The 27,256-nt window shown below is 43.8% G+C and overlaps 1 protein-coding gene across 2 annotated transcripts; it reads right to left on the reverse strand.

Moving 5' to 3' along the window:
* Positions 1 to 3,407: 3,407 nt before the first annotated feature.
* On the reverse strand, positions 3,408 to 26,437 carry LOC115399570 (equilibrative nucleoside transporter 1-like). 2 transcript variants are annotated; one of them, XM_030107010.1, is made up of 13 exons: positions 26,341 to 26,437; positions 13,700 to 13,780; positions 13,443 to 13,524; positions 12,832 to 13,004; positions 11,680 to 11,819; positions 9,131 to 9,265; positions 8,588 to 8,685; positions 8,177 to 8,261; positions 7,649 to 7,734; positions 7,367 to 7,475; positions 6,396 to 6,481; positions 5,009 to 5,208; positions 3,408 to 4,913 (listed from the first exon to the last, which is right to left on the reverse strand). In XM_030107010.1, exons 2-13 carry the CDS (start codon positions 13,726 to 13,728, stop codon positions 4,802 to 4,804), a joined length of 1,335 nt encoding a protein of 444 aa, XP_029962870.1. In that variant the 5' UTR covers positions 13,729 to 13,780; positions 26,341 to 26,437; the 3' UTR covers positions 3,408 to 4,801. The 2 variants fall into 2 exon arrangements, with proteins under 2 accessions (XP_029962870.1, XP_029962871.1); XM_030107011.1 differs by lacking the exon at positions 26,341 to 26,437 and adding an exon at positions 14,422 to 14,441.
* Positions 26,438 to 27,256: the final 819 nt, after the last annotated feature.

Raw genomic sequence — 27,256 nt, forward strand, 5'->3', positions numbered from 1 at the left:
GAAAACTTGAAGGAAATGAGATCCATTTCCTCTGCATGTCTCGGAATCCCGTCTGCACTGTTTCATTTTGTTTGGACAGTCTTCCGCTGTTTAGTCTGTTGACCTGAAACAGATCTGTGTAGATATATGGATAATATGGATAAGTGTTGTAAAAACACAAACACAGGCTTTCAAAGATGCTTATTTAGAGGACAAACAATTGAATCAATGTAAGTGGTGACCTTCTGACTTTTAAACATTTTAAATTTTGAGCAAAATATCATTGCGCTTTATCACATTTATAACCCCATCCTGAGTTTTTCTCTCCTCAAAGTGTTTCATCGGGCTTCCTCGTCACAAAGCCAAACTGTTTGTACTGAATTATGTTTAAACTTCAGATATATTGCTTATTTATGAGCTGCAAAATGTGCCACTGTTAGCCAAATGGCTCTGTTTCTTGACCAGATGTTAAATGAGCAATCAAAGTGACATCAAAACCACAACATGCAAGATGAATACAGAGGAAAGCAAACAAAAAGTAACACAATCCAAACAATGCAAATGAGGGAAGCAGTAAAGATGACAGAGGAGAAACCTGGATGGTTTTCAGGAACAGAGGAAACTTCAGTAGCATCTCGATGCGCTGAACTTCACCTTAAAGATGCTGAATGACTGTCAGTCTAGTGTCAGTCTACCCTTTCATTCATTCATTTTCATCCTTTCGCTCCGTTCTCAGACATGATGAAATGTCGGCACACAGCATTCCCCAGAGGTTAATGTTGCTTTCACAGCCAGTCACAGTAAAGATAAGCAGTATCTCTCATGTTCAGTCAGACTCTCCTCCGCTCGCTAATTTTATGGTGTTTTAATTGCTCTCAGTGATGATGATGGTTCAACAGAAAGTCGTAAAAGCTCTTCTCCTCAGTGGATAAAGCCCCTTCGTGTGTTTGCCCAGCTGTTCACATCCATGCAGCACTACTGACGCCGCGTAAAGACAGAAGCTTGTCTTTGTGAAGACTTGGTTTTACTTGTGAATGCAGGGGAGACTGGCTCAGAAGTCATTAATTTAATGTTTTCATATTCACTCATGTGTAGTTTTTCTTATCTAGTTTTAAGCTTATGATGCATCTATCTCGTACTAAAATCAGCCTTTTGTATTCATTAGAGTTTAACTAGGAAGAGAATTACAAAAAGCTTAACTTGTTTAGTTTTAGCTTTTTCCTTTAACTTCATCCGAGACCTCAGATTTTAGAGACGTCGACCTACAAACAGCACATCTGACATAGTTCAACCATTTGTGCCAGTTTTTGACCTAAGATGTGGCTTGGAAGCGGACAAGAAGTAAAAATATCTACCCTGGTTCATCACAACCAAATTAAAAAACTGTTAGAACTTGATGTGATCATTAGTGTTATCAGAAAAACACTGCAAATAAAATCAATCTCTTATTATAAAATCTTGGACAATCAATTAATTGAGCCTCAAACAGTGACTTGAGCTTTGCTTCACATCCTGTGCAGCGTTGATGAAACGCTCGTTGAGAGTCAGACGTGCAGCAGACACGTGCGCGCTGGCCTTGGTTCTGTCTGTTTGCCTTCGCTGCAGCAGGTCAGGCGCGTTTGTTTTGGCACTCGCCTCCACTAAACGCTTTTCCAAGCTGTTTTAACTTTCTAAGGCCAAACTCTGACAGATATGACTTGGACACAAACAGCGATCAGCTCACTCAAAGTCAGACGGAGAGGAAGGGGAAGGGCGAACTGGAGATGGATTCGGAGCTCACCCCGAACGACCCTGCAGAGGAGCCAGAGGGGTTTTACTGGGCCAAATGTGATTGGATGTCTGACGGATGCTGGATCGACGCTCCTCTCTCTCAGGGGCAGCCCCACATGTCCAGGAGATCCTGCTCCATCCCAGGATTAGATGTGACATTTAGGACTCACTGGAGGTGACTGAAGCCTTTCCTGTGGGATAAAACTAAACACATCATTAAACAATGGAAGTGATTGATAAACGCTTTGTGTTAAGAAACATTTTTAACAATCTAAACTTGTTTTTTTCCGTATTATTTTTCCTATTTGCAGGATGTTGCTAAATATCCAAATGACCTGTGCTGGAAAGTATGGCACACAGAAATAAGGTGTATTCATCTGCACCAGAATCCCTTTAATATACTAAAAAATGTGACCAACTTTGGCTCGGATTATTGTCTTCAGCTCCATGTTTGGTGCACAGGTTTCACAGTGGGCGCCTCTGCCTGAGTCTGCTCCAGACACTATAATAGGTGAGGTCAGCGGTTTAGAGGAGAAGGTCAGGAGAGACTCACACAAGGAGGAGGGTCGCAGCAGGAAGAGTGACAGATGGGAAATAATTGGTTTTTTGAAGGAGCGAGGGGGAGAACGGGAGCAGCCGTGTTAATCTGCGTCTGGCCTATTCTTAGCCGGTCCCGCTGGCCAGCAGAAATATGAGAGATACACGTGATGGCACCCTCTGATAAATTTAGAGACGGGGTCAGAGAACAGCGACACAACCCTCAGACTGGCACTGGACTCCAGATGTGAGGACACATGTGCGGAGGGACTGTCGAGGAACGCAGGCTTCTACCTGATGACTCCTTCCCTGAAGGCCGATTCGGATTTCATGCTTTAGATTTTATTTATTAAGAGAGATTATTTTACAAGTCCAGATTATTTGCCTCTCAGTCTCAGAAGTCAGTTTAGATGTGTCTCAGGAAATGATGGACATTGAGCAGAAGGCTCCCTCTAGAGGCAGCATCTCTATACTACAAGTACTGGAGACAAACCTTCACTGCATCATGCTGTGAGGATAAACAGGCCCACAGAACACTTTACAGTAAGATGATTAGGTCCACTTGAAAAAAAAAGTCTAAAAATAGGATACTGATTTCAATTTCTCTTATAGGAAATGGGTGTTCTAGCTCTTGTTGATCAAGAAAGACATCAGTCTGAATGAATGGGCTGCAGAAAAAACAGCACATCTGACTTCTTGTGTTGAAACAGGTGCAGCACAACACTGGAAGGATTTATTCACAGTGTGGATTAGCGATTTTTAGAAAGAGAGGAAACCAAGGGGTGTGCTCCAATGGACAAACCTTAAAGGATGTTTTTCCCTCCAAGCAAGGACAATTTAGACATCTGTGAAAAACTAAATTCCAAAATGAAGGAAACAACTATTATATTGCAATGTTTTAAGATTCTTGGTGTATTGTATGTTGGTGACTGTATCAAATGTTCATCTTAAAAGTTTGATAATGAAGGAAACTTCCAAAGTGTACACCGCATAAATTCAATTCCTGCTTAGAGAGATTTTCTGTACAAAATTTGGACTCAACTTTCAACAGGAATCTTCGCTCACCAATGAAAATCATACAATGACTGCAATACCCGCAAACACCAACAAGAGGTGCCAAAGTCTTAAAAATACACATTTATTTGCCGTTCTCTTAAAACCACAGAACTGTTTGATGATGAAACATAGGTCACTTCTTTAATGGTGTCTGCAAAACTCCCATACAAATCAAAACAAAGAAAACACAGAAGCAAAGACCAACATGGTGCTTTTAAACAAGCAGGCTGTTAGGATGTATACACTTAAGTATCGACGGAACATGAACAAGTAAAGCATCTTTATTTATCAAAAAAAAAAAAAAAAAAAACGTATCAAATGGCCACAAAAAATACAACTAAACTAAATTATTAACATTGACAGGCTTTTTAAACACCCACAGTGAAACCATGAAATCTAAACTTGGTATAAAACTCGACTCGAATGAGAACATATGAACGAGAAATGGCATTAGAAGCCACCTCAGTACCTCAGAATGGCACACTTCACTTCATGTCACTGACAGCTGCATGTGTTGTTTTGCGTTGCCTTCTAAATATGAAGCAGCAAAAATCTGGCGTTTCATCAGGAAGACATTTTTAAAAAAACAACTGTTTTTTAATACATTTTTAACAGATGAGGTCTGTTTTCAGATCGAACAGGTCCAAGCTAACGACTTCATCTAAAACTACCAATGCCAACTAGGACAATACAGACCCGGCACGGGAGGCCGTCTTCATTATTCACTTCATTCTTCTGAAGAATTTCACCGACTTGTTACGAAGAAGCTTTAAAACAAAAGTAGTCTCAAGTCAAAACGGAGAGGGAGCGAAGCGCTTCGGGTACGGATTGAGGGGCGGAGGGCTTCCCTTCAACATTCATATTTTCCCCATGCTGTCTTTGTGTATTTGGTTTGATCAGAGTTTAAAGGCAGCGACAGTCCAGAGAGAGACGTAAAGGTCATGGTTCATGTCTGAAAACCAAAAATTAAATACAAAGTCACGAATTAAATGATCTGGTTAATATTATCCAGCCAAACAGCAGAATTCGAAAGTGTGATAAAAACACCGCAAGACGTAATTTAGAGTCACAATCGTTTCTATGTTTTTGTAGTTAATATGAATGATGCTGCACAATGCTGGCTGTTTTCATTGACGCTGCCTTATTCAGTTTCTCTCCTATTCAACAACTACAACTAATTTTGGTTCTGATCTCTTCATCCATTTGATCATTGGCATTAATTTAAAAATAAAAATAAAAAAAAACATCTAAAGGAAACAGGCACAAGTTTGCAGTTTTGACTGCAAGGTTTGAAGAGTACAATCTAATTCAGTAACACGTTTCAGGCTCTGCTGATTGATGAGGAGTCTTTTGCCGAACGCGTGGAAGACCGAGCGTCTCCAGTCTTCTCGTCTGCGGCGCCGTTTCCTGGGTGGGGGTCTAATATCTACGTCTACTGAGGGCTTCTCTGCTGGAGGGTTTAGACCATGGCCCGGAAAGCAAAGGAGACCGCGGCGCCAAGCGCCAGGCCGAGGGACAGGAAGAAGGCCATGATGGCGCCCGCCGTCTCCGCCTCATGCTGCGCCACCTTCCTGTTGGGGAGAAAGAGGCAAAGAAATGACGTGAGTTTGGCTCCGAATGCCGTAGAGATCCTGTTAGGATCTGAAATAATCTCCGCAGTCCTTACTTGGGTCCGAAGCACATGCAGAGGCTGGCCAGGTATCCGTTGGAGAAGGAGAAGAGGATCATGAAGATGATGTACCAGGCGTCGTGGGAGAACAGCACGGGGAGGTAGTGGCGCGGCGAGACGTTACAGAGCATGAAGAGAGGGATGAAGACGGCCCGCAGCCCCACCAGGATGGGAAGCCAGACGCTGTCTTTACCGGGCTGAAGACAGAGAAAGGCACACCGACACGTCAGGAACTTTCTAATGGGACATTTACAAGGAAGCAACCAGAATGTAATCAGGGATAAAATATAATTCATCCTTCTGTAAGCAGCGTTGACCGACTTAATTAGCTTTAAATATAATCATGTGCTCGGACAGTGCTGTGCTCACCAGTTAGAAAACATCAGTTTTAAGCAGAATTAAACGTGCACGTGTCTCTGTGCCCGTCCAGAGAGATCCGTCTCATTCCTGAGGACTCGAAGCACCTCAGAGGAAACTGAGCGGATCCTTGTCCGTGTGGTCTGACGATGATAAATAAGCTCACATGGTCCGGCGGCAGCTGACTACTGTTATCTGCGCCGAGAAGCCACATTCCTCCGCAGGTCACACAGTCGGCCAACTGTACTCCGATTGTGCAGAAACGGCTTGATCACATCAAATTGCTTAACTGTGCGTCGCAGAAAATAAGATTTCCTGATTAATTTCTGGTTTTCTGGGGACAGCAGCAGATCTGTGCTGCAGCAGAAGAGACACGAGCGCCGTGTTTAATGCGGGAGCATCAGAGACGGAATGGTTAATCCTATGTATGGGACGGTGTGGGTATAACAACATCTGAAGAGAGTGGATCCACCTCAATCTACAGGCAGGTTCCAAACATCACGCTACTTCAACTAACATTCTGTTCAGATGTGAATCAGCTGTGAGTGTTAAACAGCATCGCAATTGATCCAGACATGAGGAAAGCTTCAGATTAACCCCACTGTCACTTTTTTCCTGACGTGTGGAAACAAAACCCACACACACAGACACACACCCTTTCCTCCAAAACGAACCTTTGATCTTAGCAAACAAACTTTCCTTCACACAGATTTTGAGTGACTTTTGTTTTCTACTCCAGGTGACTCACACTAAGCAGCTCTGCGCCGCTCTCGCTGAATGACGACAGCAGCAGCTCACAGTAAATACTTTAACGTAATTTCAAGTGAATTCTCACCTGTCCAACTGTTTCCAAACTGAAGTTTTCTCTGTTCGTTACTGGGAGATTTTCAACCGTCGATCAATTTCATGTACATGTGATCAAATGCTTGAGTCGTACCACTGGAGACGGATCAATGTTCTGTCTAAAAGACTGAATTCTGCACAAAAGCACGGTGGCAACACCAGAGGTCTCAGTGCGGTTACTGACCCACATGCAGACGGCCGTCAGACTCCTGCCAGCCCAGTCCATCAGGTTGAAGAGCAGGAAACACGACACAGGGATGAAGTACGTTTCTGCAAAGAAAGCAAAGCTTCAGCTAAAAATGCTTTCACACTTTTTTCTTGATGTCCCTGGGTTTTTGGATGCAGTCTTAAACGACCAGGTAATCGTTACGATTAGGTACGAGACAGAAGTTCAGGATCGGCCACCCTGCATGTTGGCCGCTTTTGGCGAGGGTGTGTGAAGCTGAAAGCCTGAAACGCCCCATGATTCAAAGGCAAACTACTGATGGTGTGTCCCGGGATTTATATCCTCCCCCATAACTGAGACAAAAGCTCCCACGCCATTCTCAACATCAAGTCACCCCGCAAACCTCATGTGAGAAACATCTATTGGCACAAAGGACAATTTTCCATCACATCCTGTGTTTATTGATTCTGCTATGCGCACTTGTTTTACAGAGAAAACGGGACACTTCCAGTTGAAACTGCGTCTGCTTATAAAGATTAGTGCCCACAACACTCTAAATACATTCAAACTGTATTATTTAGTTCAGAAATTATTTTGTCAATAAATAGAAGAGCGTTCTCTGGTAACACAACGACGGCCTGTTTTAGAAACATCTCAGTATTTGAGATTGAAGGGTGGCTGTGCAGTTTCACGGCTCAAGGGCTCTTTAAAAATCCACTTTTATGACAGTTTGCAGCCAGACAGAGAAATACCAACACTTGTTTGGTGTGCATCAGTGGGAAAACCGTGCACTCGCATGTGGAATTAGGATTGTATCAACTCCGTGAATCCAACCGATGCATCCTCATATCGGCAGAATTCCAGAGATACCAGACACAGGGGATTGGTTGTTCCCAAGGTTTTAACTACGCAGCGTCCTCCAAACACCCACCAGCTCAGCGGCCACCGCCGCTGGTACCTTTATAGAGAGGCCGGATGTGCAGACTCACCCCAGGCACTTCCGTTTGCCACCTCGGACTTCACGTCGGCGGTCACGGCTGGGAAGGTCCCGATGGTGACGGTGAAGATGAAGCACACGGAGAGCGCCATCACCCAGATCTGGTTACGGAGCACAGGGAGAGCCTGGTCAGCTTGTTTATTCACCATATGCACGATAAGGACTCATCTATCACACTTTGATATGAAGCTGAAGGGCGACGTGCCGCCAGCGGACCGTACAATGCGATGAGATCTGATCGACTTCTGTTCTGTGGAAAAGAATCTGGTTTCACCTGTTTGAAGATGTTAAACACGGACACACTGGGCTTGGTTTCATCGTCTATCAGATTCACGACTGGTCGCTTCTCTGCAGAACTTTCTGGGGAGGAAAACAACAAACAGTTAAGTACGACATTAGTGGAGTATTGAAAGTATTCAATCCCCTTTGCTTTTTGCGCTTGGAGTTTGCCCAGAGGCACCTAAAGGGCTCTGAGGTCATGAGAGACAAGATTCTCTGGTCTGATAAAAACAAGACTGAACCATTTGGCCTGAACGCCGAACGTCACGTCTGCTTATCGCCCGGCAAATACTGTCACTATGGTGAGGCATGGTGGAGATGACAGAGAGAAATCCTGCTCCGGATGTGATAATTTTAGTTTTTCCATTTTGTTTACTGTGTATTTTAGATTCAGAAGTGAAAAAAATAATTTATTCCATTTTGGAACAAGGCCGTAACAAAAGAAAGTGTGGAAAAAGTGAAGAGGACTGAATACTTTCTGGATGCAGAGTGCAGCTGAGCCTGCAGGTTATGTTTTCCGTACCTTTCTTGAGCAAGTCCATCTTGTTCTCGTCATCAGCAGCAGCAGGTCTGGCTCGATTACTCTCCATATAGTACTGGAAGAACTCCTGTGGAGGAAAACCGTTTCCAGAAACGCCTCAGTTTGCAGAACTGCACCCGGATAGCAATGTGCTGACATGTCCACTGAGATGATGTGAATGTAATATGTGATTACATGAGTTCTCCATCAGCCCACAGAGCTTCGCCTGATATTTGCCGTGGCAAAAAGCAAACTTCTAAACTTTATACAGTGTTTGTATAATGTGATGGAGGCAAAAGACTTCATGGAAAACTGCAGGGTCATTTCTACAAAAATAGGAAAGTAAATGAAGTGGAAATAAATCCAAATGCTTCCTGAAATAACGTTGGTTTGGGAAGTCTGAAAGCGCCTCACCATGCGGGGCAGAATGAAGTAGGAGAAGATGGCCAGGAGAATCACCACACAGGCTGTGATGAAGTAACCGAAAGCACTGTCCTGCAGCGCTGATCCACCTGGAGACAAAACACAAAATCATTCACCCTGCCTGCTTTTTGCTTCTCAGATCCTGACGGTACTTGGTTCGAAATTTAGACAGTAAGTCAAATTACTTTGAAGATCAAACCTGACACTTTCCTGTCCAGTTATCATGACTCGGATGGATCATTTTTTTTTAGTTACATGCTATAGGTTCCGATGCCCTGAAGACTTTCTTCAACACACAACAGGTCTCTCTTGTCAATCTCCATTCATTCATACATGTTCTCTCTACGTGTACCTTCTGGCAGAATCTCTGGAAGAATGGAGAGCTGGAATGTGGAGGTGTTTCGTCTTTTCTAGCTGAATGTTTTTAAAGATTCATTCATTATCAATGGCTAAAAGCCGTTACATAATTCAGCTAAAATTTCAAAATGTGTCCTGCCCTGTCAAATTCAAATCCGCCACTTCTTGTTTACGTACTGGCCAGCGCGCAGATCATGGAGAAAGCGGCGAAGGTGCCGGCCAGGCCCTGCCCACTCATGATGGGAGTGGTGTAGGAGGCAGGAAGGATCCCTGCCAATCCAAACAGGCTGCCCTGAAGAACGGCCCCGAACGCTGGCGAGAGACAGGAAAGAAAAAGATTAGTAAGAACTACCATACGAGGCTGAGAAGACACGAAATGGGGACAACGTGCACTTCATTTTTTAAAGAAAAGTGCTTCACAAATAGTATATCTTTATTCAATTTCCAGTGTTTCCCCTACCGTTATATTAGGGGGCCGCCCCGCCCCCCCAACGGCACGCCCCGCCCCCCCTAAAAGGTCAAGTTAAATTAAAATAATTGTTACTTTATTTTTTAAACGCAAACTTTAGTTTTCCTGCATAAAGGCCGCTCCACATGCTGTCCGTACAGGAGACGCGCCGCTGCAAACTAGTGTTTGTGTGTGTGGTGACTGTGTGTGTGTGTGTGTGTGTGTGTGTGTGGGGGGGGGGGGGGGGGGGCAGTGTGACTGTTTACAAGACGGGGGGGAGTAGACACAGTGGAGTGCTGCAGCGAGTGCCGTACGGGGGGAATGCACTGAACGCGGAAGCGCCGCGCACAGAGTTTCTCGCCTCCCATATTAACCCATCTGACTGCCGCGCGTGCGCCACTAGCCGAACCTGTCCTGCGCCCCGAGTAGGAGAGCCTCACTGCGCTCCAGCTGAGCGTCAAAAAAAAAAAAAAAAAAACAAAAAACACACATGCGCTTTCAGCGGTGAAACACGATCCATTCCTCATTATTTGCCATATCGAACTCGGCCGAATTATCAGAAAAATCACGAGGAAAATGCTGGTATGAGGCACAAACTGAAATAACGAGCGCAAAAGTGAAACTTAAATCCCGAGTTTTGTGGGTGCAGCGTTTCGGCCAGCTGGGCGTTTTTCAGGCGCTGAAAACACACAAAATAAAGTACATTTCCCTTCGGCCCACAATCAGGCTTAATAAAGGTAAGGATGAGGCACAATTCGGCGTGACTGAATTTAGGCTGTCTTGGAGATAGAATGGAGTTTGAGGAAGTGAGCGCTCATGAGAAACTTCCATTTTTCATCTGCTCTGCTATTGGTGTGTGTGTGTGTGTGTGTGTGTTCTCGTATTTCTATCCTTGTTGGGGCCAAATGTCCCCACAAGGATAGCAAAACGTGGAACGACGTGCCTTGTGGGGACCCTTTTCCGGTCCTAAGTAGGAGAAACAGTGTTTTCTTGACCATGTTGTCGTTACTGAAAAAAGTAAAAGTGCAAAAACATTTCTTTAGGGTTAGGCTTTGTTGTGGTGTGGGTTAGGGTTAGGGTAAGGGTCAGGGTTAGGGGCTAGACATGAATGGGAGTCAATGGAAGGTCCCCACAAGGATAGAAATACGAGACTGAGCGTGTGTGTGTGTGTGTGTGTGTGTGTGTGTGTGTGTGTGTGTGTGTGATGGGGGGCAATCTTGGTAAAGGTAGATTGGTATTTTAAGCCATTATAAATCATATTTGATCAATTGTAAAATTATTTATGTAACACACACACATTTTGAATGGAATCGGCAGACTTCAAATGAGCCATTTTAATCGCGATTAACTCCAGGATTGGGGTGCAATTAATCGCGATTAAGAAATCGTTGCCCAGCTCTAATTAGAAATGAAAAAAGAAGAACATATTATGACTCAAATTCCTTAGAGTTTTTGTACAACGGCGACAACAACCGACACGAAACCCCCCCCAAGGGGCCAATCCTCGGGGAAACACTGATTTCCCATGCAACAGATAAAAGCTCCATTAAGTAATCTACAGTCATTAAGAGAATGGAGCTCTATTCCTAGAAAACCTGGTTTTTCCACACAAAGCTTTAGCCGGATACACTTTTTAGTACACAGAAAATATGGATGTGGCTGCAGACATTTCTGCAGCGCGTGTGCATTTCGAGGAATGTGCCAACACAGATATCAAAGCTCGAAGGTCACCACATCCTCCCCTCTAAACCAAACATGATGGGCCGTTCCTCCTGAGGGCCTGGGGGTCAGGACTGGCCCACAGGGGGCGAGGGGGCGAGGGGGGTGGGGTGAGCTTATCCCTGCTGCTCAGTGACCTACTGCAAATAAACAAAACACTCCGAGATCACAGACTGTGTTTTGGAGCTCGGTGTGCTTCGAGGAAACATGTGTGAATTTTCCCAACAAACTGGATGCAGATGATTTTGATCACAGAGGGAGAAGATACGAAAACAATCTCGTATGAATCCAATGTAACGGACTCTTGAAGGAAGTTTTTTTTTTTTTTTTAGCAACGCTGTTATCATTGTTGACCTTGCAAAGATTAAGTTTGGCTCACATTTCCAATGTTGGGATTTGTTACTTATTCTGTTTTAGATCTTGCAGCCTTTTTTTTTGGTCATTATCACCATAAAAACAAAATCCGAATATAAATTAATTTCACAAGAAACAAGTGGAGTAATAATCCCCATAAATTCAATATGATGTATTATATCAATTATTCCGATTTGTCACGTACAGTTGATGCAGACGATTTTGATCATTGTGAAGGTGAAGAAAGGAACCGGCGCCATGTCCACTTTAACCAGCACTGCGGTCAGCAGGAAAACCACCAGGATGACCGTTAAGCTGCCCGAGATCCGCAGTTTCTGAGGAATCCTGAAACACGCAGAGAGAAAACACCACCGCCATGAAACGTACGACTCTGTAACGGGGCTGCTCGACCCTGCATGCTTCAGGTCTCTCCCTGCTGCAGCACACCTGACTGCGACGAGGGCTCGCTACTGGGCGCTTCTACAAGCATGGTGAACATCAGATTGAGCTGTGCTGAAGCAGGGCGAGAGCTAAAACATGCGAGACTACGACCCACAGCAGAGAGCACTTCCAAGTTTTAGTGTAGGGAGGGCATCCTCAAGGAGAGAGAAGATGAATAAACTCTGAGGAAAAAGAACAAAGCCTGCAGGAGGAGAAGCTGTGAGAGGCAGAGCTGAAGTGGGGGAGAAGCAGGGAACATAAATAGCATTCCTGGGTGTGTTTGTGGAGGGGAAGACTCGAGTCGTGGTGGGCGTCCACCCCAGATTTCTCCCAATCCGATTCTAATTAAACCAAACATACTGGAGGCATGCGGACCCATGTTCACATAACAGGATCCTGTTACCTGCAGGGGCATGGGTTGAGCGAAGGATGAGCGATAAGAAGAAGAAAAAAAAAAAAAAAGCATCAGAAGTAGAGAAAAAGTCATGTAAGAAAAAAATCAGCTTGAATAAAAACTAAAGAAATGATGTGCCACAAATCTAAGTGAGCGCATCCCTCCACATTTTAGCCATCCTTCATAGAGGCGTTTCCATCACATACCTTAAGACTTCACTCCCTCACTGCTGAATTCAGAGTTCAAACTGAAGTTCATATATGATTTACAGCATGTTTATCAAGTAATAAATTAGAATTAAATCACATCTTTCTGTAAACTGAACCATCATTTTGCCGTTTACCTTTAGGTAACCCTGAAAAACCACAGACTGAGTGCTTGACATGGGATGTGAATGTCAATGAGTCAGAATGCAGTTCTGCTTCTAAGAAATGCATTTAGTCTTGGTGAGAAGAGAAGATTTTGGCTCCATGTGTTTTCTGTTTGAGGAAAATAGCTGTGTGTTTGGAGATGGCCGAGTACCTCTGGTGTATGAAGGAGTTGAGGCAGGTGAAAATGAGCAGAGGCACCATGGCGCAAAGCGTCATCACGTTGTTGAACTTCGACTGAAGCACATTACGAGTATCGGCGCCGTCCACAGTATGGTTACTGGTGGTATTGGAGGAGGGTTCGTCTCCCAGCCGACTGGTGAAGTACTGAAGAGGACAGAAAGATTGCATGCTGACATTTTGACTGCAATCAAGTGAAAACGTTTCTATAAGAGGCTGGATTACCGTAAATCAATTTACAGGACTAACAATGAACAACTCTCAATTCAATCATAGTGAAACTGTGTGCATTTTTAAGCAGGTAAGTGTTTAAACCCCTAGAAGAATGGCGGGCTTTAGAGAGGCTCCTCCACCTGGAGCTGGAGTCACAGCAGCTCTCCTGATTGAAACCAGCAGTTTAGAGAAAAGGAGGAAAACAAACAATCCTTGTTATCTCTAGATTCGGTGACCTTCCTTAAAGCTTAGCTGACCTTTCCTTTACCGAGTGTTAAAGACAGTGACCAGCTACGGCCGACTACAAAGACACGCTGCATCTTTTCACTTCCAACCGTCTGACGCTATCTACATCTGTGTGGTGGTTTTTACCACTGTCGCCGTCATGAAGAAATTCCACGGCAGGAGGGTTCCCAAGCCCAGGATGAAGAAAATAATCCACACTGCATTGTATCTGCGACCAAGGAGATTCTCATTAGTCGACTGATTAATCTGAACATCAACGATGTCTGGGATTCATCCAAATCTTATTTTGACTACATTAATTAATCAAAACTTTTTCGAAGATTTAAACAAACACACAACAACTTCACAAAAAAACAAAAACAAAAAACAAAAGCATCTCTTACTTGTCTCGAGGTGCGTTGAGGGCCGTCATCGTGGTGGGGTTTGGGGCACGTGTTCAGTGTTGTATTAGGTTGGCACCAGGTCTGCAAAACACAGTTAAGACACACATCTGTGAAGCTGAAAAACACAGCGAGTCGACGCAGAGGCATTTAACGTACGGACCAACACGATTAAATGATGTGTGTCACAGGAAAGTCTCGTGACAGCCTGCCCACCTCCTGAGAACTAACAAGGATGATTTTTCCCCCCCCACACAAGAGAAAAGCATCACTGCATGTTGATCATGATGCATTTTGGAGAAAAAGCCCAGTTTGTTCTCCTCTGCTCAGGATTCTGACCGAAGGGGGAACAGACTTTTCCTTCTTGCTATATTGGTCGTCATTTTTTGATGAGCTTTGATTTTCAGTTTCTGCTTTGGTCAGCTAATCCACACTGTGATAAACAACTCCCCAGGTCCAGAATGCATTTAAAATCACGATCATGTTTAGAGGCCGTACGCCAGCAACATCAGCTGTGATGTTGCACCCAGACGGTGCAACCTGCACTTTCTACTTACTGTTAAAGCGTAATTACACACAAGGAATCATGAAAAATTATTTCTCCACCTTCAAGTCACATGTGAAGTCTAAAGGACAATTGATCCAACACACTTGCATCACATCACAGTGTGGTATTTCTCCAAAATGTGGGAGAAACATTTATTGTAACAAACACGGCAACTTACTTTGAGGAGAGGTCAGGCAAAGACGAGAATCCCTTTTCCCCCACTCAGATGCTCAACTGACACAAAAGGTTTCGACACGCTCAGAAGCTTTACTTTATGCTGTACAGCGGCTGAAGGAGGCCGACGCCCAGCTGCCCGCCGGACCGGCCCCTCTTCACTCCTCAGTGCCCCTCCCTCCTTCCCCCCTTCACCTCGAACGGCCCTCACCTCTGACGTTCTTCTGGCGCTTCCTCATTAACGGCACACAAAGCAAGTTGGCATCAAATCAAGCTAAACAATATAAGAACAATGTTTAGGTCATCTCAGGAGTTCCTCGCCTCCTGAGAACCTAAAGCGACTGCTTGGAAGGTGACTGATGGAGAAGCCGCTGGCGGATAGAAACACCATTCCAGTAGAAGAGTCGTGGATTACTGTTCAGATTTCAGCGATGTAAAAGACACACAGTGGGCTCTGAACCTGAGGCTGTTACAGGTTGACCAAGCGGCGCTGACTATACGTTCCTGCTGGTTTTGAATCCCGTGGCTAAATTAGTCATGAGCATACTGTGAGCGAGGACAGAGAGTCCTCTATACGGCGGGGGTCAAACACACGACAACGCATTAACCAACATGCAGGGAAACTACACGGGAGCGATTCTGACAATCCTCTGTGGAAGGTCAGTCTGCTGGGACAAAACTCAAGCAGAAAACGTCTTCGGCACAACAGGGTTCTACTGAAACATCTCAGAACGAGACAGGAAACACCTGGACCCTTCAAAATCCATGTAAATCAGAACGTCATTTCACCAAACTGTTCATTTTTAGCCACAGCAAATTCACGAGATACAGCTGAATCGTTTGCAATCACCGTTCTCCCACCTTTCTACCTCAAACCTGTGATAACTGACCATTTTCAGGAGGCGCTCATCTGACAGTTACAGCAGCTTCAGACTGTAATCGATCGGCCAAGGAGAGGAGGTAGAGAGAAGCGATGATTAAACTGCTTTTTGCTTCCAACACTGACACGATCCACCTTCCTCGTCATATTTATAGAAGATGACACTTTGGCCCCAGGAGAGGCAGTTCTTCAAGCAGCTATACTCTGTTCTCACCAGATCTCAGGGTTCCCATCCCTACTGGAAATTGCTTTCTTAATACTTGCAAGATGTTTTTTTTTTTTTTAAACGAAGGTTATATAATGTTCAGGGAGGAAGGAAGCATTCATGAACTGCCCATCTTTACTCTCAAACATTTTTCCTGCTTTATTTCTTCACTTTCACACAATGTCAAACATCCCTTTTTTCATCCAATCATCTTTCTGCCAACTAACTGTGGATACAGCTGGTAAATTACATTAAGACAAGAGCAAGTTGCTTAGAAACAAAAAGAAAAAACAGGATCGGAGCCCTATGCTCGGTGACACCATTTAAACAAGAGCAGCAAAGAACTGACAAGTCGTGTCAAACTCAGTGGGTTCTTGGAGGGATTATAGCAGAGAACTTAACACCATACAATGTTAAATTAAATATTCTGAGTCCAGAAAAAACCCTGAGTGACACACTTATTCAGTATTCCATCGGAAACATGGACATCTACTACAGTAAGTTGGTACATGGGACAACATCTTGGCCACTTCTGAATGTATTTTTTTTTTCCCTTTTTGAGCAAAGATAACCAAATTAGCATTATACTGGTGTCTGTCTTCTTTTGCCTCGCTGTAGTCGTCATGGCAAACGTGTAACCTCTCAACTTCATCAAAACAGACAACAGAAACGGTCGCTGTTGAGTTCCATGAGTCTATCCATGTCCCAGAGCCCTGCAAAGCATGCCTCTCTCAACTTACTGTGTCGTCAAGACCAGCCAGCTGGCAGAGGTTGTTCGATGTTGAAATAGGTCCCACAACACACACACACACACACACACACACACACACACACACACACACACTCACAGGCACTTTGCAGTCTACAGGAGGGTACACTTAACACTTTCTCTGGTTGGCCTCCGACTGACATCCAACTCCAACGACCAGCACTTCAAGGGACAAAGATTTCACTGCAGTGAAGGTAATTTACTGTTTCCTCCTCTAAAGTCACAGTAAAAGAAACTGTTGTGCCAAAGTGGAGCAGCCTGGAAGCGTCTGCTTGCCAAGGTCAAAGCTCTGCCCAACATTTTAACTATAAAACTTAAAAAAAAAAGAGTTTTTTTTCCTCATGCATTGCTTTAAACTTGCAAAAATCCCATCTTTGACACCAGGATTGTGCCTTAAGCCAGTGACTCGGGTGGAGGCTGGTGGGACTAACCACATGCTGCTTTTACTGTGCCACGGATTGTCTGTTGAAACTGCACAGTACGAGGGGTTTATAAGAGGGAGGCTGGGAGCACCCGCCAATTCCAGGCCAATGGAGGGAACAAGAGCTGAAGGAACGATAAACTTCCCAAACTGAGCATCTGAAACGGAAAGGGAATCGCATCAAGTCTGAGGGCATAAAACTGAGGTTAATTTCCTATCCCTGCTGATATGCCTGTGTAACAGCTGACGTCTCTGCATGTGTGTGTGTGCATGCGTGTCTCCTGACTCCTTGTGGGTATCTTCTGACTCCTCACACCTGCCGGCTGCACACAATGGGCTTCTGTCTTGCTGCTGTCTCTACTTGTGTGCTTGTCCTTGAGCGCTGGACACTGAGCTCATGGTGTTAACCATCTTGCGTCGCTGTGCTCGTGTGCCTAGAAATGTGATACAGTCGATGAACGAGTGATCAAACTTAATGTTTCGCCATTGTACAACAACTGAATAATATGTGTCAGCAAAGTTAATTTTTGAGGACTGGCTGTCTGACTCAGCTGTTAGTCCTTTGTGCCAAGGGATTAATGCTTTCTTTTACTTTTGATCAACAGAGCTCACAATTCTTTTATATATTTCAGTGTTAAAAACATATTCTAACACTGAATCCAGGTATTTGGAGTTCCGCCTCATTTTTCTCAAGCCAAATGTGTACGCGCCTTCTCTTCTTCTCCATTGTAGTGTATATCTGTGGCAGTTATAGTGCCATCTAAAGGCCAGGCATATGTACTGCACCGTTTTTAGTCGTTTAAATGTTGCATGGAGGCAGACAATTACTGCAGCAATGCCGTGGGAACAGGAAACTTTAAGAACCACAGGGAGAAAAAACATTGTCTTGGCACATGTGGGCAGGGTCTAGGAGTTTAACACTACAATTTAAGAAACAGAACAATATAATAAGTAGGAAGAAATACTTTTTAAACTGGGAACTGATTGAATTTTCCAGGGACCACTACATTGAAAACCAATCAACATCACTGTAGCTGCATGTTCAGCTGAGTGAGCACAATGTGATTACTGTTTTGGAGATTTGAAACAACCTCCCTGGTTTGGGATGGATCTTAGAGAAAAGAATGGTCCTCTTTGCTTTTCAAATAGTAAACTTTTTTTTTTTTTTTTTTTAACACAGGGTCACTTTACTCAAAGCACAAAGATAGATGATGGTCATATGACGAGGGGACACGTAACCCTTTTCCTCGTGGCAGATTCCCTTTCAGGTCATGCACTCCCCCCCCCACCCCCCAAAGCAGCATCAGACTGGAGTGTACTTTTGAGGGTTGGACAGCATGGAAATACTTTCTTTTACAGTCAGTGTTGACATACCTTATCAAAATTGATTTAACGATAAGTGCAATTTTAAGCCTTGATTTCAATGAGTGAAGATCTCCAGATTTTCACTGAAGAGGAAGACTTGAGATCCTCATCTGAGCAGTTGGATCAATCTCTTTCTATACAAGACCAAAGTGTACTTTGTCACCTTCAGAGGTCAGAAACGACTACTGACACATTAACTAGGCCAGACAATGTCAATGTGTCTATCAGTGTCTGGGCGGGTCGCAGTAACGACAAGGTAATTGTGATGTAGATTACGTTAAAGCACAACAGATAATTCAGCATTAGAGAGGGTTTCCTCTGCACAACAACGGTGCTTGCTGTTCACAACAGTAACAGCGGCTGACAGCCGAGTTTCCCATTTCACACCATTCACAACATGATCGACACACACACAGGAAACCCGGCTGGCTTAACAACCCAGATCGAGCCTATCCAGGAACACATTAAAGTTACTTCGTAGCACATTGACTTTCATCGCCTCAAGTCCAATTTCACGCAGCGTTTCCCACGCTCTTCTTTCAAGGACACAATTATTGACTCAGTCTCGCCAATGTTTTTTTTTTTTTTTTTTTTTTTTTAAATGGACATTTAACAACTGCCGGGCTTGAAAATTGATCTCTGTAGGAGATATTTATCCACAATATAAGATGTGAGCCCCTCACTTCTCAACAGCTCACATCCATCCCTAAACCATGAAAATATTTAAAATCAAGCTCCTCTGTCAGCATTTAGAAAATGTCATATTTCAACAACATCAGCACAAAAACAACTGGAAATCTACTAAAAACAAGCTGCATCCTGCTGAAGCAGCGCGGATTCGCAGACAAACTGTTCACTCTGAAATGACCGTGATGAACCAGTCCACACTGAGCACACAGTCTGGATTATCACCTGCACTGTAAACAAATGTGCAAATTCAATTAACAGCAGTAGTCATGTGTCTAAATTCACACTCTGTGTGAGGGAAGATAAGAAAAATCAATGCTCTGGAGTTAGCGTTCATTTTTAGCTATTGGCTTCTTGCTGGAGTAGGAAATGTAGAATTTTTATAGAAATTGTAATCAATCAAACCTAAAGCTGAAAACTCTTTCCCATCAAATGTTGATTTTACTCCACTAAAACACAAAAGAACACCACTTTTCAAACGCCAGCCACAAATCCACTAATTGAAACACACCAGAAGTCCTTTCCTGAAACGTCAGCTGTTGATTATATTGATAGGTGGCCAAACATCAGGTCAGCTCATCAAGCCCACATGGACAGAGAGGACTTTGGGTATTGAGGTGAAACACACAAAAGCACACATCTAACAACAGTACCTGCACATAAAGCAATCGGACAAGGGGGTTCATCACAAAGTCATAATGATATATCGGGATTATGAAACCATTTTTATCTCAGATACATCAGAAACAAACAGCAAGCAGAAATTAAAGCCGCAAGCGGCATTGGTCGGGACCGAGCCTCCTTGCCGGCCCACGACTGAGACGTCCACCCACTGACATGGGAGTTGTTGGCATCTGTCATCCACTAACATGGAGTAGTTAGCATCTCCCAACCACGAACATTGAGTAGTTAGTATCTCCCATCCACTAACATGGAGTAGTTAGCGTCTGCCATCCACTTACATGGAGTTGTTAGCATCTCCCATCCACTAACATGTAGCTCTTTGCATCTGTCTTCCACTAACATGGAGTCGTTAGCATCTTCCATCCACTAACATGGAGTAGTGAGCATCTCCCATCCACTAACATGTAGGTGTTAGCATCTCCCATCCACTAACATGGAGCTGTTAGCATCTCCCATCCACTAACATGGAGTAGTTAGCATCTCCCATCCACTAACATGGAGTAGTTAGCATCTCCCATCCACTAACATGGAGCTGTTAGCATCTCCCATCCACTAACATGGAGTAGTTAGCATCTCCCATCCACTAACATGGAACTGTTAGCATCTCCCATCCACTAACATGGAGTAGTTAGCATCTCCCATCCACTAACATGGAGTACTTAGCATGTCCCATCCACTAACATGGAGTAGTTAGCATCTCCCATCCACTAACATGGAGTAGTTAGCATATCCCATCCACTAACATGGAGTAGTTAGCATCTCCCATCCACTAACATGGAGTAGCTAGCATCTCCCATCCACTAACATGGAGTTCTTAGCATCTCCCATCCACTAACATGGAGCAGTTAGCATCTCCCATCCACTAACATGGAGCTCTTAGCATCTCCCATTCACTAATAGTGAGTTGTTAGCATCTCCCATCTACTAACATGGAATTGTTAGCATCTCCCATCCACTAACATGGAGCTCTTAGCATCTGTCTTCCACTAACATGGAGTAGTTAGCATCTCCAATCCACTAACATGGAGTAGTTAGCATGTCTCATCCACTAACATGGAGTAGTGAGCATCTCCCATCCACTAACATGGAGTTCTCAGCATTTCCCACCCACTAACATGGAGCTCTTAGCATCTGTCTTCCACTAACATGGAGTAGTTAGCATCTCCCATCCACTAACATGGAGCTGTTAGCTTCTCCCATCTGCTTTTGAGAGTGACTGAATGAAGGCACTGAGTGTCAGAGTTTGATTGACAGCTGCTGTCAGCTGTGTAACTGCACTGTATGCCCATATATGGTCATTTCAGTTAGAGTGGAGAGAGGCGAAAATAAAAGTTTCTGTTTGGGAAACAACTGGTCCTTGTTCCTTTGCTGTTTGGCATAACTGAACAAAAAATATCTCGTTTGATAGGAAAATTTGTTGTCTTTCACTTGGTGAGGCTTTCAGAGCAGTCACACTTTTAGTTTGGACCCCAGAGGCCTCAGCTTGTGAGAAGCGCAAGATTTTTCCCCATCCGGCTCCATTATAACTGAGAGGCAAAAAAATGCAGAGCGCACACCTTTTCTTACCTGTGAAAACATACATATAACATGGTATTTTCCCCACTTATGTTACATCATCTTGTTCGGGAGAACCTGCTGCAACTTTGCGTGTGCTCGGTTTGTTGATAGGAGTCACGGTTTAGCCGCAGTCGCCACTTGTTCGAGGTGCTGAAAAAAGGCGACCTTTTTCCTTTTTCCCCCATTATAATGGATGAGGGCCGGAGCAAGGCAGGATTTCAGACTTCCAAATTTGAACGCTAATAAAATCCACACCGTTAGACTTTTGACAAAGTTGTTCACAACTTTTGTAGAGAAAATTGTCCTCTTTCACGTCGCGTGACTCTTATGTTTGTACGACAAACGGTCTCGGAGGAGATAATTTTTACGTGAGGAGTGATTTTGAGCAAAATTTTACTTTGAAAGGGAAATAACCGACTTCCTGTTGGATTTAGGTCAGGGGTGTCAGCGCGTGAAATGTAGATCTCAATGAGACGAACGCGTCAACGTTGGTTTGATCTCTCTACGACATTCCTGCGGGCCGTAGCGACTGTTTTAGACGTTTTTTGGGATCTAGGTGGCGCTAGAGAGCAGATGTTGTTTTTTTTTTCCATTTTATAAAATTTTTCGCCGGTCATGATGTGCGTGCCAAATTTGGTGAGTTTTCGTGCATGTTTAAGGGGTCAAATTCGCGTTTACTTGGGCGTAAGTATAATAATAGAGGAGGAGGAGAACGACAAACGAACGAATAACAATAGAGACCTTGCCCTACGGGCAAGGTGGCCTGCGGCCACCTTGCCCTCCGGGGCTCGGTCCCTAATTAAAGCCGCAAGCGGCATTGGTCGGGACCGAGCCTCCCCGCCGGCCTGCGACTGAGACGTCCACCCAGGAACATGCAAGTTGTTAGCATCTCCCTTTGTCTAAGATGTAGCTGTTAGCGTCTGTCATCCACTAACATGTAGCTGTTAGTATCTCCCATCCACTAACATGTAGCTGTTAGCATCTACTATCCACTAACATGGAGCTGTTAGCATCTCCCATCCGCTAACATGGAGCTGTTAGCATCTCCCATCCACTAACATTGAGTTGTTAGCATCTCCCATCCACTAACATGGAGTCGTTAGCATCTCCCATCCACTAACATGGAGTAGTTAGCATCTCCCATCCACTAACATGGAGTAGCTAGCATCTCCCATCCACTAACATGGAGTAGCTAGCATCTCCCATCCACTAACATGGAGTAGTTAGCATCTCCCATCCACTAACATGGAGTAGTTAGCATCTTCCATCCACTAACATGGAGTAGTTAGCATCTCCCATCCACTAACATGGAGTAGCTCGCATCTCCCATCCACTAACATGGAGTAGTTAGCATCTCCCATCCACTAACATGGAGTTCTTAGCATGTTCCATCCATTAACATGGAGCTGGTGGCTTCAGTCATCCACTAACATGGAGTTGTTAGCATGTTCCATCCACTAACATGGAGTCGTTAGCATCTCCCATCCATTAACAAGGAGTAGTTAGCTTTTGCCATCTGCTTTCCTGAGTCACTGAATGAAGTCATTGAGTGTCAGAGTTTGATTGACAGCTGCTGTCAGCTGTGTAACTGCTCTGCATGTCCATATATGGTCATTTCAGTTAGAGTGGAGAGAGGAGAAAATTACAGTTTCCTTCTGCGAAACAACTGCTCCTTGTACCTTTCCTGTTTGGCAAAACTGAACAAAAAATATCACGTTTGATAGGAAAATTAGTTGTCTTTCAGTTGGTGAGGCTTTCAGATCATTGAGACTTTTAGTTTGGACCCCAGAGGCCTCAGTTTGTGAGAAGCGCGAGATTTTTCCCCATCCGGCTCCATTATAACTGAGAGCAAAAAAAATGCAGAGCGCACCCCAATTCTTACCTGTGTCAACATGCATATATCATCATATTTCCCCACTTATGTTACATCATCTTGTTCAGGAGAACCTGCTGGAACTTTACGTGTGCTCGGTTTGTTGATAGCAGTCACGGTTTAGCCGCAGTCGCCACTTGTTTGAGGTGCTGAAAAAAGGCGACTTTTTTCCTTTTTTCCCCATTATAACGGATGAGGGCCGGAGCAAGGCAGGATTTCAGACTTCCAACTTTGAACGCTAATAAAATCCACACCGTTAGACTTTTGACAAAGTTGTTCACAACTTTTGTAGAGAAATTTGTCCTCTTTCACGTCGCGTGACTCTTATGTGTGTGCGACAAACGGTCTCGGAGGAGATAATTTTTTCGTGAGGAGTGATTTTGATCAACATTTTACTTTGAAAGGGAAATAGCGGACTTCCTGTTGGATTTAGGTCAGGGGTGTGAGCGCGTGAAATGTAGATCTTGATGAGACGAACGCATGAGTGTTGGTTTGATCTCTCTCCGACATTCCTGCGGGCCGTAGCGACTGTTTTAGACGTTTTTTGGGATCTAGGTGGCGCTAGAGAGCAGATGGGGCCAATTTTTCCATTTTATAAAATTTTTTGCCGGTCATGATTTGCGTGCCAAATTTGGTGAGTTTTCGTGCATGTTTAGGGGGTCAAATTCGCGTTTATTTGGGCGTTAGTATAATAATAGAGAACGAGGAGGAGGAGGAGGAGGAGGAGAACGACAAACGAACGAATAACAATAGAGACCTTGCCCTCCGGGCATGGTGGCCTGCGGCCACCATGCCCTCCGGGCTCGGTCCCTAATAAAACTTTGTGGACTCATGCTCGTCACTGTGGTGACCCAAAGTCTCCATGAAGTCACAGTGAGCAATCTCGGAAAACAATATACATTGTCAACAAATCTTACAGTCAAAAAATAAAACCAAACTCAAACACACGCACAAAGAGAAGCACTGTGGCCACACTCAGGTTAAGTATCCAACAGCGTCTTGTGGTGAGGTTGTGCTTTTTGTGGGAGCTGATGAGCTTAGTGCATTGTTCAGTTAAGGATGGTAATTTATGCCAGAGCAAACACAGGGACACGCTTTCTCTCTTAAACTGAGGATGAAATCAGCACAATACAAGGAACAGCAGGAAATGATGATAGAGATAGGAATCCAGACCTTTGTGAAACACTAATGAGAGAAGCACATATTAAATCCTTAGGGAGAACCCCGCATACTGAAAAAAAAATAAGGTTTGTCCATTCCAAAAGAAGGCAGGACCCATTGTCCGCACCCTTTACATGTCAAATCCTTCTCCCGCCAATCTTTCAAGACAGGAACAAAGACCAACTGCATCTGCCCATCTTTTTCAGTTTATTCTCGAGGTGAGGATGAATGACAAACCGATGAACAGGCAACAACAAGTCCATTTTTCACCATGACTACAGTGAATGCTGATAGATTCAGAGAGTAAGATTAATGCGGTTCCCCATTCACTGAATCTGCTCTTCACAACGGTTTGAAATGACAAACTTGCTCCGACAGAATGCATAAAAATAAACCTGTTTCTCATTCAGAGTGGTCAACAGAGGCAACAAGTGGGGGAAAACTGAACTCCCTCTCCTTGTGAAACAGATGTATGTATGTGCATCCAGCGGTGAAGTGATGCTGCTGTCCCACGAGTGGCTCAGTGGAAAACAAAGCCCTCATTCTGATGCACTGCTCTTCTTGCTTCAGGGTCAGCAGAGTCACAAATAGCACAGACACGTGTGACATGGAGCCAAAGCCAGAAAACACACCATCATTCAGTCAGACAGACACCCCCGGATGTTCAGAGGAGTTAAAATGCCTTTCTGAAGAAAAACAGTTACACTTAAAAAACAGGAAACACGAGCATTTAGCTTGCCAAATAGATATAGTGACCTGTATTGACTATCAAGATGAACACATTTATTATGATCGCAACAGCACAAGTCAAATTAGAGATTTTAGTTTAATTTCCACGCTTTTAGCAAGAAACTTCCAATTCAGTGTACAAAATGTTAAAAATACATCAAAAGTTGACAGCAAGCAAGTTTTTTGTACTCAAAGTGGTTATTTCCGATGGTGAGCTGGCGATAAAACTGAAGAAAAACAATCAACTTTGAACTGGACCTCATTCAAGAATTTGATTTCCTGCATGTGAATGACTACATGTGCGGTCTCACTCACAAAGATATAACCTCTTGAAACATGCAGCACAGAGAGACACTGTCAATACAGGCACTGGACATGTGCTGGAGTATGGAGTTCAATGTAAAACATATATTACTGAAGACGTATGTCAATGTCAACACCATTACAACCTACAGGCTGAAATATTAAGGGATGCAAAATACATTGGCTAATCTGAGTCATTTTTAAAAAAATAATGATATCATCCTGATAACTAAAAATGAGCAAATGTGAACAGTGTGGCACAGATGTATGGCACTTCTTTTCTGCTTAACATGCAATATGCAGAAAGCCATGCATGAGTGTGGCAGATAGTCGACATAGTCAGGAGCCATAGCTCAATTTACAAAGTTTTTCACTGAAATAAACAGTAAGATTTTTCAAATTCACTACTTATCTCTATTTTTCAGTACCTACAAAAGAGAATCATGGGATATACGTCTTATCCAACCATAAACTATAGTATATGTCAGTAATTGAAGGATAATAAGTGAATTGGGAGTTTTGAAAACGCATACATTCATTTAATTCTCAGTGGGAGTTTCCTCTGATCTGCATTACCGGAGCACGAGTGTCAGCCTAGTCGTGAGTAATCCTTCATGTCGTCCGTGTGCCCGTCTTCCTGTGATGCACCCACGTGTCGAATCTACGGCACAACTACCATTAATAAGCACACGTGCTCGTTTAATACAGACGAAGCCCGCATGATAAGCACGAGCAGGCTCGGAAATCCTCCACAAATATCTCCTTGAACCGCTTGACAAAGTTTTCCTTCGTAGGGGGAAAGACGCCGGGATAAGATGCCGCTCGCCGGTGAAAGTAGTGTTTAGAAACGACTTCACAGTCCCCGCGCACCGGAGCCGTGTCCGCCACCCCGGGACGGGGGTCGGTCTGCCCGCCCGGCGCCGGGTCGCCCCTGTCCGTCCGAGTCCACGCTTCGGTTTGGCGCTAAATTCAGAATCGCAGCGAGCGATAACAATATCCGGCATTAGAAAAAAGAAAGAAGCGGCAAATGTCATCTTCATTTCAGCGGCTCGTGTTCAGACAAGACACGGCACAGAAAAGTCCATGCTTCTCTTGAAAAAAATTAACAAAACAAAGCGCGGCGTCTAAAGCGAGTGAGTATATTTAATCAGCCACACAGGACGTAACGGTCGGTTTAAAGTAGCGCGCGACCCCCGTTCAGATAAAACCACCGTCCGGATAAAACAACCATTAAAGTGACCCGGTTAGTTAGTAGGCAGAGTTACATTTATAGAGAGATGAACTCCTACCTCTTGTCTTGTCCCAGAGTGTGTAGGATTGTTGTCTGGGCCACTCTCTCCCCGCGTGTCTCTGTGTCTGTGTGCGCGCGCTCACAGCCACCAGTTCATTTCCGCTCAGAAAATCACCCGGGTTGAGTTTTACAGATATTGATTGGCAGAGGGCGTGGTTACTTGTCACCTTATCAATTTAGTATCAATAATAAAATCAAACAAATACAAATTTATGTAAAAAGATATATGTAACCATTCACATCTATCTAATAAAAATTGAAAAAATAATTGTACCTTTTTTAATAGTGAAAATGATTTAATAAGTCATCCATTGTTTGATTGCCTTCATGAATCCATTTTAAAATAAGGTTACCTAAAAATAATAGTAAGATTTACCATAAAAGTGTAACCACATACTTTGATTACGGTATATATAATCAATTTTTTAATACATTAAAAAATGAAATAGAATTATAGAACTGTTTGAAAAGGTATTCCAAAAAGAACAATAACACCCCCTGTTTTCCTTGTCCACTTTAATCTAAATGTATCTCAATATGTACATATATTTCATTCTCATTCTCAGAGTAGGACTGTGCCGGTGTACTTGTGCCAAATGCAATCATCTGTCATAATGGGACTGCATGGGTCAATAATAGTATCAATAATATAGGTCAATAATAATAGTTCACAAGTGTGTAGAAGGCTCAGTAGTGCATTACCAGTGGGTCCATCTTTAATTCAGATTAAATGGTTTCCATGTTAACTGGTGATCCTCCCTTGTTGCCGTAAAATGTTAAAAACCCGACAGAAACCCATAGCTGTCCTGTCGAGCGCCATTTAACTGCATTTACAATTAAGAGTATCTATGCCATACCGGTTGTGAGTCTTATTTTAACACCTGCTGGTACTAGCAGCATCGCAGGACCCTAAA

This window comes from Salarias fasciatus, chromosome 13 (genome assembly GCF_902148845.1).
Source record: "Salarias fasciatus chromosome 13, fSalaFa1.1, whole genome shotgun sequence".
In the NCBI taxonomy this organism is placed as follows: Eukaryota; Metazoa; Chordata; class Actinopteri; order Blenniiformes; family Blenniidae; genus Salarias; species Salarias fasciatus.

Coding starts and splice junctions, on each gene's coding strand:
- LOC115399570 (XM_030107010.1), bottom strand. CDS start 13,728: ATGACGGCCCTCAACGCACCTCGAGACAA. Junction 11,820..12,831: donor AACTCCTTCATACACCAGAG/GTACTCGGCCAT, acceptor TGCGTGTTTCAG/GATTCCTCAGAAACTGCGGA. Junction 7,735..8,176: donor GATGGACTTGCTCAAGAAAG/GTACGGAAAACA, acceptor TTTCCTCCCCAG/AAAGTTCTGCAGAGAAGCGA.